This window comes from Piliocolobus tephrosceles, unplaced genomic scaffold (assembly GCF_002776525.5).
Source record: "Piliocolobus tephrosceles isolate RC106 unplaced genomic scaffold, ASM277652v3 unscaffolded_43468, whole genome shotgun sequence".
NCBI classification, from domain to species: Eukaryota; Metazoa; Chordata; class Mammalia; order Primates; family Cercopithecidae; genus Piliocolobus; species Piliocolobus tephrosceles.
This window is the reverse complement of record NW_022328163.1, coordinates 11,084-22,483: the sequence shown is the minus strand read 5'-3', so window position 1 is coordinate 22,483 and position 11,400 is coordinate 11,084. Positions and strand designations below refer to the sequence as shown.

The 11,400-nt window shown below is 52.8% G+C and overlaps 1 protein-coding gene across 2 annotated transcripts in view; it reads left to right on the top strand.

Moving 5' to 3' along the window:
* Positions 1-196: 196 nt before the first annotated feature.
* Positions 197-11,400, top strand: part of LOC113219558 (PI-PLC X domain-containing protein 1) — a 14,373-nt gene continuing 3,169 nt past the window's right edge. The window contains exons 1-6 of one of the 2 annotated variants that reach the window (XM_026453348.1): positions 197-244; positions 2,764-2,911; positions 5,852-5,988; positions 7,949-8,077; positions 8,617-8,772; positions 9,971-10,154. In XM_026453348.1, coding sequence (XP_026309133.1) covers positions 218-244; positions 2,764-2,911; positions 5,852-5,988; positions 7,949-8,077; positions 8,617-8,772; positions 9,971-10,154 — 781 coding nt within the window. In that variant the 5' untranslated portion in view covers positions 197-217. Of the gene's footprint in view, positions 245-1,906; positions 2,178-2,763; positions 2,912-5,851; positions 5,989-7,948; positions 8,078-8,616; positions 8,773-9,970; positions 10,155-11,400 lie in introns of those variants that run through there. The other variant, XM_026453349.2, reaches the window with a different exon arrangement.

Genomic DNA, 11,400 nt, shown 5'->3' with positions numbered 1-11,400 from the left:
TATCTCTCTATCTCTTTATCATCTCTATCTCTCTATATCTATATCTATCTGTCTATATCTATCTATCTCTGTATATCTGTCTATCTGTCTATATTTTTGAGACAGAGTTTCACTCTTCTTGCCCAGGCTGCAGTGCAGGGGTGCATTCTCAGCTCACTGCAACCTCCATCTCCCGGGTTCAAGTGATTCTCCTGCCTCAGCCTCCCGAGTAGCTGGGATGACAGGCGTCCGCCACCAGACCCAGGTAACTTTTGTATTTTTACTAGACATGGAGTTTCATCCCATTGGTCAGGCTGGTCTCGAACTCCCGACCTCAGGTGATCCTTCCGCCTCGGCCTCCCAAAGTGCTGGGATGACAGGCATGAGCCACCGCGCCCTGCCTTCCTGGTGATATTTTATAGGAGATCCATTCGTAGTAAGAAGATGCTTTTCCTTCTGAATGGCAGCATGAGCATGAATAATCAGGAAAGTGTCCTAGGAATCCGCATACATGTTAGCTACATTTCCCTGGCGTAATTTAAGTGCTTTTATAAGAGCTGTCAGCTAATTGAGCTCTTGTGTGTCCGGAGAGTGACTTGGCTTATCTTGCTTTACTGGCTGTTTGCTGGCTAAGAGCTGTCCCTAGAGGGCAGTCGTCCTGGCACATTGTGTGCAGTGGAAACAGTTATTTCCTAGGCTTAACTTGGAGGCTTTTCATGACAGTAGAGCTGTCATGACAGTGGTTTGGAAACATATGTAAATAGGTCCTCCTAACTACAACTAAGATTGAGAAAAAGATTGGATTAGAGTTTTTCCTGAGATGCCCCTTATAGGAAGTGAGGAGGCCTGGACGAGGGAGGAGAAAGGAGAGAGGACGGCTCTACTGTTTAGAAGGTGGTCTGCTTTCCTTTCTTCCATTTCTGGAATCGCCCGCGGCCGTGTGCTGTGATGGCATTTTGAGCCACTGGAGCAGGGGATTTGTATCCACTGACCTCCAACTCTGGGAGCAGTTCTGTCTCCACTGCTTTTCGCCACAGGCTGGACGGGAGCGAGGGGACTCTGTCTTGCTGCCCGGCCATTCCTTTTTAAAATGTCCTGGCCTGCCACACTTTTAGCAACTACCGGATGCACCTGGGGAGATCCTGGAGTTTGCAAGCCTGCCAAGCTGCTACTAGAGGCTTTGTCTTCTCCTGAAGTTTCTCTTTTTGGGCCTCCTCCTGGTGCCTATTATTATTATTGTTATTTTTTTTTTTTTTGAGATGGAGTCTTGCTCTGTCAGTAGGCTGGAGGGCAGTGGCATGATCTCGGCTCACTGCCACCTCCATGTCCCGGGTTTAAGCGATTCTCCTGCCTCTGCCTCCTGAATAGCTGGGATGACAGGCGTGTGCCACCACGCCTGGCTAATTTTTGTATTTTTACTAGAGATGGGGTTTCACCATGTCGGTGAGGCTGGTCTCGAACTCGTAACCTCGTGATCCGCCCTCCTCGGCCTCCCAAAGTGCTACCCGACCACGAAGAGGATTTCTGTTCCCACTAGGGGGCGCTGTTGCCTTAGAAATACCATGCACCGGCCGGGCGCGGTGGCTCACCTCTGTCATCCCAGCACTTTGGGAGGCCCAGGAGGGCGAATCACCTGAGGTGGGGAGTTTAAGACCAGCCTGACCAACATGGAGAAACCCCGTCTCTACTAAAAATACAAAAATTAGCCAGGCGCGGTGGCAGGTGCCTGTCATCCCAGCTGCTTGAGAGTCTGAGGCAGGAGAATCGCTTGAACCCAGGAGGCGGACGTTGCAGTGAGCTGAGATCACACCACTGCACTCCAGCCTGGGCAAAAAGAGCGAAACTCCGTCTCAAAAAAAAAAAAACAACAACAAAAAGGAAATACCATGCATCTGCTAGAGAATTAGTATCAAGTAACTTTATTTAGGGGAAAAGGAGGGAACCCTATTCCTGGAAGACTGAGCTGTATCCCTGGGAGAACTCTATTCCTGGAAGACTGCAACAGCGTTTTCCTGAGCTGTATCCCTGGTCGACAGTATTTCCTGATGTGGCCTAACAGGATTACTTCCCTAGGCTGTAAAAATTCCCGTGCATTCGACAGAGAGTGAGAGACCGCGGATAGAGAAGGAAGGAAAGAAGGAAAGCTTTGCGGTAGGATAGCTGGAAGACAACCCTGAGATTAAAGGACAGATCTGAGGGTGAGATTCGTCCCATCCTCACCGCTCTGATGAATGAATTCCCGGCCAATGCACCAAAATGCTACGGCTCCGCTGACTGGAGGGACACCGGGGTCCTTGTTCTCGCGCCAGTTTAGATAAAACGGCATGAACACACGTGGAGTGGTTTTAAGGAGCGGAGAGTTTATTAGGCCACAAGGAAGGAAGGGAGAAGGCCAGGCGCAGTGGCTCACGCCTGTCATCCCAGCACTTTGGGAGGCCGAGGCAGGTGGATCACGAGGTGCCTCAGCCTCCCAAGTAGCTGGGATGACAGGTGCCCGCCACTACGCCTGGATAATTTTTGTATTTTTAGTAGAGAGGGGGTTTCACCATGTTGACCAGGATGGTCTTGAACTCCTGAGCTCGTGATCCGCCTGCCTCGGCCTCCCAGAGTGCTGGGATGACAGGCGTGAGCCACCGCGCCCGGCCCCTCTCTCCCCTTTCTCAGGAAGTCTGATCTCCACCACACACTCTCCACCACCTCAGCCCCTCCCAGGGAAAGCCATGACCCCTGTGTCAGCAGCACAAGTTTAACCATAAAAAACCTCTTTTTCCTATTCTCCTTCAGGTTGGCCAGGGTTCACCTCCGATGGGTGGGCAGGTGAGCACTTCCAGCAGCTTCTCCAACCTGCGCTGCAGAAATGCCAACGAGGACTGGATGTCGACACTGTGTCCCCGGCTCTGGGATGTGCCCCTCCACCACCTCTCCATCCCAGGTGAGGGCGGGGTGGGGTGGGGCGGGGGCTGTTGCCTCTGCGTTCCCCAGTGGAGATGCTGACTGTAGGAGCAATCCTGGATGTAGGGAAATCCCACAGATCACACCGACGTGGACACACACATATGTACATAGGCATGGATATGTGCAAACATGGACACACACAGGCATGCACACATGTACACACGTATGCAAGGCATATATGCACACACGTGCACATATGCACACATACATATGCACACATACACATTTTCACACATGCACACATACACACACGTGCATACTGTGTTGGTCTGTTCTCACCCTGCGAATAAAGACATGTCTGAGACTGGGTAATTTATAAAAGAAAGAGGTTTAATGGACTCACCGTTTCACCTGGCTGGGGAGGGCTCACAGTCATGGCAGAAGGTAGATGAGGAGCAAAGTCACATGTTACATGGTGGCAGACAAGAGAGCGTGTGCCGGGGAGATCCCCTTTCTGAAACCATCATATCTCAGGAGACTTACTGTCACCAGAACAGCATGAGAAAAACCCTCCTCAAGATTCAGTGACGTCCCACCAGGTCCCTCCCATGACACCTAGGAATTGTGGGAGCTACAATTGAAGGTGAGATTTGGGTGTGGACACCACCAAACCATATCACATACACAGATGCACATGGACACATAGGCACACATGCATGCACACACACACATGCACACACACATGCGTGCAGAGACATGCATGCACACATGCACATACACACGCACATGGAAACATACACATGCATGTACACACAAATACACATGCACTCAGGCACGTACACTTACATTCATGCATATGCATGCGCACATGCACACATACATGCATGCACACATACACATGCACACACATGCATGCACATACACATGCATGCACACATGTACATGCCCACACACATGCACTCAGGCACGTACACTTACATTCATGCACACACATGCATGCACACGCGTACACATGCATGCACACACACATGCATGAACACATGCACATACCCACACACATACACATGGAAACATACACATGCCGGCACACACAAATACACGTATACGCACATGCACTCAGGCACGTACACTTACATTCATGCACACGCATGCACACATACATGCACACACACCCACACATGCACGTGGAAACACACAGATGCATGCACACACACATAAATGCACACATGCATACACCTATAAACACATACATGCACACATGCATATGCCCACACACATGCACATGGAAACACAGAGATGCATGCACACACATACACACATGCCCACACCTATAAACACATACATGCACACACACGCATGCACACATGCACATACCCACACATGCACATGGAAGCACACATACACATGGAGGCCCATGCAGGCACATGTATACATGCACATAAGCACACACATATGCACACATGTATACATGGACAGAGGCTCACACATACTCATGCACACATGTATACATGGATGTAGGGTCACATAAACACATATGGATGCAGATGTGCAGATGTGTCCACACATACTTATGCACATCTATGAATGCACACATGCACAGATGCACCTACACTTGTACAGACGTGTATATCCATATGTAACTGCACATATGCACACACAGGTATCCATACACATAATTCATATACATCCATAAACATGTACATACGTGGACATAGACACATATGCATGCACGTATGTATAGACGCTTGCACCTGTGCACACGCACAGGTACATGTGCATGTACATGTATATACCTACACGTGGACACATGTAGATACAGGCACATACACATGCACGATGTATACGCATTTGTACTTATGCATACACATATATACACATGCACACATGCACATATGCACAGATGTGTGTACACCTGTAGATACGTGTATATATGTGTATATGAGTATACATGTATATCTGTGTATATGTATATACAGCTATGTGTATATATGTGTATATATACGTGTATGTGTATATGCACGTATATATGTGTGTATATGCGTGTATGTGTGTATGTATGTATATACGTGTATATGTGTATGTATACATGTATATGTGTATATGCGTATATATGTGTGTATGTGTATATGTATGTATACTTGTATGTGCGTATACATATGTGTATGCATACGTGTATATGTGTGTATGTGCATATATACATGTATGTGTGTATATGCGTGTATATGTGTATATATACATGTATATGTGTATATACATATATACATATATTTTCAGAGTTCTATATATAGATATATATCTGTATATACACATATTTATGTTATTGATATTTAAATGTTATATTCATAAATATTTTTGCATATACTTAAATATATGTATCTTAAGAAACAACAGCTACATGTCATAGGCAGAAAATGGAAACGTCAGCCATCAGTCAGACTCCACAAAGGTCTGTGTTTCTTGCGGCTCCCATGACAAGTGACCACACATTAGGAGGTGGCAAACAACAGAAATTTACTTTCTCCCAGTTCTAGCTACAGAAATCTGAAATCAGGATATGGACAGGACCACACTTCCTCCTGAGGCTCTAGGGGAGGCTCCTTCCTCCCTCTCTCAGCTCCTGGGGGCTCCAGGCATCCCCTGGGCTTGTGGCTGCATCACTCCAGTCTCTGCCTTTGTCGCCACGTGGCCTCCTCCTCTGTGTCTGCGTCTCCTCCTCTGTCTCTTAGATGGACACCTGTCACTGGATTTGGGGCCTGCCCTACTCCGGGATGATCTCATTTCAACCTCATGATATCTGCAGAGACCCGGTTTCCACACAGGTCCCGTTCCCAGGTTCCAGGGGACATGAGTTTTGGGGGACGACATCCACCCCTCCTGCCATGCCTGGGCCTGTGCTGTAGGCCGGTGGCCGAGCGACTCACAGCAGGTGGCAGGGACGGGCCCGATGGTGACATGTCCACGTGTACTTTGCTCTCAGGGAGCCACGACACCATGACCTACTGCCTGAACAAGAAGTCCCCCATTTCGCACGAGGAGTCCAGGCTGCTGCAGCTGCTGAACAAGGCCTTCCCCTGCATCACACGCCCCATAGTGCTGAAATGGTCCATCACCCAGGTATGGTCCGCACCCCATGGTGCTGACATGGTCTGTCACCCAGGTAGGGTCCGTGTCCCCTGGTGCTGACGTGGCCCGTCACCCAGGTAGGGTCTGTGCCCTGCGGTGCTGACGTGGTCCGTCACCCAGGTGGGTTTGCGCCCCGTGGTGCTGACATGGCCCATCACCCAGGTAGGGTCTGAGTGGTGCCCTGTGGGCTCAGGAGGCAGATGGTGACTGTGGCTTTCCAGCAAAATGCAGCCCCTATCCCAGCCAGGGAGACAGGATGAAAACCAAAACCTGTTGCCCACCTGGAGCCCCCTTTCCAAAGGCAGAAGAGTTCCCCTGAACACTGTTTTTATTTGCTTATTTTATTTTTTAGTTTTTGAGACAGAGTCTCACTCTGTAACCAGGCTGCAGTGCAGTGGCGCGATCTCGGCTCACTGCAAGCTCCACCTCCTGGGTTCAAGCAATTCTCCTGCCTCAGCCTCCTGCGTAGCTGGGACTACAGGCTTCCGCCACCACGCCCGGCTAATGTTTTGTATTTTTAGTAGAGACAGGGTTTCACCGTGTTAGCCAGGATGGTCTCAATCTCCTGACCTCGTGATCCGCCCGTCCCGGCCTCCCAAAGTGCTGGGATGACAGGCGTGAGCCACCGCGCCCGGCCCAGTGTTTTTATTAAATGATGTAAAGCTAATGCCATGAGCATAGCAGGTGGCCGCCTAGAGCCGCAGATGGAGAGGGTCTTGCCCTATTCTATCCCAGCAGAGACAACCCCTTTCATCTGTGCACTCAAGACAAACAAGGACTCATTTCTTGTGTCGTTAGGATGGGAGGTGGCTCTGCAGTTTGCAGTCAGGTGACTGCTCATTCCTGGGAAACAGGGAGACAGGACACTTTCTCCCTAATAATCACATTCATTCATTCCTTTAGAGACAGAGTCTCGCTCTCTCACCCAGGCTGGAGTGCAGTGGTGCGATCTCAGCTCACGGCAGCCTTGACCTCCTGGGATCAATGGATCCTCCTTCCTCAGCCTCCCGGGCAGCTGGGATTACAGGTGTACACCACCACACCAGGCTGATTTTTAAAAACTTTTAGTAGAGACCGGGCATGGTGGCTCAGGCCTGTCATCCCAGCACTTTGGGAGGCCGAGGCGGGCGGATCACGAGGTCAGGAGATGGAGACCATCCTGGCTAACACGCTGAAACCCCGTCTCTACTAAAAATACAAACATTAGCCGGGCGTGGTGGCGGGTGCCTGTAGTCCCAGCTACTCGGGAGGCTGAGGCAGGAGAATCAATTGAACCCGGGAGGCGGAGCTTGCAGTGAGTTGAGATCATGCCGCTGCACTCCAGCCTGGGCGACAGAGCGAGACTCCATCTCAAAAAAAATGAAAAAACAATTTTGCATTTCCTAGTGCTGCTGTGTGTGGAGGGAGGGGAAGTGCTGGTTCCTTTTCCTGCATTTCTCTCTGTCCTCGGTTTTTCCTGGAACAGTTTCCCACCCACCTCACCCCCCAAGCCCCTTGCTGTCTCCATCCCAGCCACCCCCGCCCCGCGCTGTCTCGGCACCTCCTGGTGTCCCCCACGCTAGTGATGCTTCCTAGAGACTGTCCTGGGCACTGAGGACCGACCGTAGCAGATTCTGCCCCAACTGCAGCCCCTTCCGGTGACAGCCAGAAAGAGGGTGACTGGGGATCTGCAGGGACGTGAGTGAGACCCGTGTCAGGGCGGGGGCAGGTGCATTTCCCCAGGACAGAGTCTCACAGGCTCTGTTGAAAGAGGCCAGGTCCCCGGAGATCAGCTTTTCCAAATGCAGGTCCCCGTGGCTGCAGAGCTCCCAGCACCAACAAACAGCTGTTGTTTCAACATCCACGTCCCCCTGGACAGCAGGACGTGTGGGTGGACAACCTCGCAGCCCGTTCCTGAGCCCCCAGACGCGGCGCTCAGCCAGGCCGACACGACGGCAGCCTCTATCCACAGGCGCTGGACGTCACGGAGCAGCTGGACGCCGGGGTGCGGTACCTGGACCTGCGGATCGCTCACATGCTGGAAGGCTCGGAGAAGAACCTGCACTTCGTCCACATGGTGTACACAACGGCCCTGGTGGAGGTGCGGCCGGGCTGAGGGGGACGCAACGGGGAGAGCCGGAGGTGGCCAAGCTCCCGTGGGGACGAAACGGCCACATGCAGATCTGGGCAGGAGATGCTTGGCCTTTAATGGGATGGGGACGTCACCTGCAGACCCAGACAGGAGACGCTGACCCCTGGGAATCTGTGACGGGGATTTCTCTGTTGCTTTTTTTTTTTTTTTTTGAGATGGAGTCTTGCTCTGTTGCCCAGGCTGGAGTGCAGTGGCCACGATCTCGGCTCACTGCAACCTCCGCCTCCCGGGTTCAAGCGATTCTCCTGCCTCAGCCTCCCGAGGAGCTGGGATGACAGGCATGTGCCACTGTGCCCGGCTAATTTTTGTATTTTTAGTAGAGACAGGGTTTCACTATGTTGGCCAGGCTGGTCTCGAACTCCTGACCTCAGGTGATCCGCCCGTCTCCGCCTCCCAAAGTACCGTGATGACACGTGTCAGCCACCGCGCCCGGCATTCCCCGTGTTGTTGGAGTCATGCAGGACTCAGCCTTGCCGCGCCCTCCCCAGGACACGCTCACGGAAATCTCGGAGTGGCTAGAGCGGCACCCACGTGAGGTGGTCATCCTGGCCTGCAGGAACTTCGAGGGGCTGACCGAGGACCTGCACGAGTACCTGGTCGCCTGCATAAAGAATATTTTCGGGGACATGCTGTGTCCTCGTGGGGTAAGGAGGGGGAAGGCCGTCCCCACGTCTCTCTTGGGGCAGGGGGATCGTGACCCTCAGACTCCGTCTGCCGCGCCCCGGGTGTGGGTGCCGCGATGGTCCCTGTAGCAGGCGAAGCCGTTGAACAGGGCTCCCTGCTCTCCCGCAGTGCGGGGGGGACCCTGGTGAGAACTTCCCGTGACGGGTTTAGAAATGTGTGCAGCGCCAGCCAGGCACGGTGGCTCACGCCTGTCATCCCAGCACTTTGGGAGGCCGAGACGGGTGGATCACAAGGTCAGGAGATCGAAACCAGCCTGGCCAACACGGTGAAACCCCGTCTCTACTAAAAATACAAAAATTAGCTGGGCGTGGTGGCGGGTGCCTGCTACTCAGGAGGCTGAGGCGGGAGAATAGCTTGAACCCGGGGGGCGGAGGTTGTGGTGAGCCGAGATCGCGCCATTGCACTCCAGCCTGGGTGACAGAGGGAGACTGTCTCGAAAAAAAATATATATATATATATGTATATGTGCGTGTGTGTGTGTATATATATACACACAGACATACACACACACACACACACACAGCATCTTGCTGGCTCCATGGAGCCCCCACCCCCGGTCAGGGTCCTTGTTGTTTCCCCAGGGCTGCCGGCACACGGGAGCCCAGGTAGCAGCCTCAGAACGGCAGAGACACATGCCTGCCCCGCTGTGCACCTGGGGCCCCCTGTGTGCACGTCTGTTCCTGGCTACAAATGTTCCTTTTTAAACATTTTTAAAATAAAAAATTTTTTTGATACTGAGTCTCGCTCTGTCTCCCAGGCTGGAGCGTTGTGGTGCGATGTCAGCTCACTGCAGCCTCCACCTCTCGGGTTCAAGCGATTCTCCTGCCTCAGCCTCCTGAGTCGTTGGGATGACAGGTGCCCACCACCACGCCTCGCTAGTTTTTGTATTTTTAGTAGAGACGGAGTTCCACCATATCAGCCAGGCTGGTCTCAAACTCCTGACTTCAGCTGATCCACCCGCCTCGGCCTCCCAAAGTGCTGGGATTACAGGCGTGAGCTGCCTCTCCCGGCCAGAATTTCATTTTCGGTTTATACTCACATGTTGGGCTGTCCTCCCTCTCCGGTGTCCCCACTTCCCGGCCTTCCTCTCTCCTGGGTGCCCCCCGTGTCCCTGGCTCTCCTCTCTCCCCTGCGCCCCTTAACTCTGGTGCCTTGCAGGAGTTGCCGACGCTGCGGCAGCTGTGGTCCCGGGGCCAGCAGGTCATCGTCTCCTATGAGGACGAGAGCTCCCTGGGCCGGCACTGCGAGCTGTGGCCAGGAATCCCCTACTGGTGGGGAAACACGGTGAAGACCGAGGCCCTCCTCCGATACCTGGAGACCATGAAGAGCTGTGGCCGCCCAGGTACCAGGGCGCGCCTGGTGGGGGTGGATTCCACACGGCCTCCTGGACGCCCTGCTGGAGGCCGGCTCCACGTAGACTTGCCTTCACTTTGTTTTTTATTTTTTATTTTATTTTTTTTGAGACGGAGTCTCGCTCTGTCGCGCAGGCTAGAGTGCAGTGGCCGGATCTCAGCTCACGCTGGAGATCTCACGCCTCCCGGGTTTACGCCATTCTCCTGCCTCAGCCTCCCATGTAGCTGGGACTACAGGTGCCCGCCACCACACCCGGCTAGTTTTTTGTACTTTTAGTAGAGACGGGGTTTCACCACGTTCGCCAGGATGGTCTCGATCTTCTGACCTCGTGATCCGCCCGTCTCGGCCTCCCAAAGTGCTGGGATTACAGGCTTGAGCCACCGCGCCCGGCCATTCACTTTGACGTGAAAACCATTTAAAAGGAATCCAGGAGCTGGGCGTGGTTAAGCCTGCACCTGTAATCCCCGCACTTTGGGAGGCCGAGGCGGGCACTGTTTCGTGTGTGGCGTGAAGAGATCACCGAACAGGCTTGGTGTTGATTTCACCTGGGCGGAGGCGGCTGAGTCCGAAAAAGGAGTCAGCGAAGGGAGGTGGGATTACCACTCGTTCTCAGAGGTTTTGGGACAGGCAGTAGATCTCACAAAGGACTTTCTCAAAGGTGGAGAGAATTACGAAGAAAATTCTTAGGGGTGGGGGAGATTATAAAGAACACAGATCAGTTAGGGTGGGGCAGGAACAAATCACAGTGGTGGAATGTCATCCGTTAAGGCGATTTTCACTTCTATTGTGGATCTTCAGTTGTTTCAGGCCATCGGGATGGATATGTGCAGGTCACAGGGGATACGATGGCTTAGCTTGGGCTCAGACGCCTGACAGGCAGATCAGCTGAGGTCGGGAGTTCGAGACCAGCCTGACCAATGTGCTAAAACCCCATGTCTACTTAAAAAGCACCCAGGGCCGGCCGGGCGTGGTGGCTCAAGCCTGTCATCCCAGCACTTTGGGAGGCTGAGGCGGGCGGATCACAAGATCAGGAGATCGAGACCATCCTGGCTAACACAGTGAAACCCCGTCTCTACTAAAAATACAAAAAATTAGCCGGGCGAGGTGGCGGGCACCTGTAGTCCCAGCTACTCGGGAGGCTGAGGCAGGAGAATGGTGTGAACCCGGAAGGCGGAGCTTGCAGTGAGCCGAGATCACACCACTGCACTCCAGCCTGGGCGACAGAGCGAGACTCC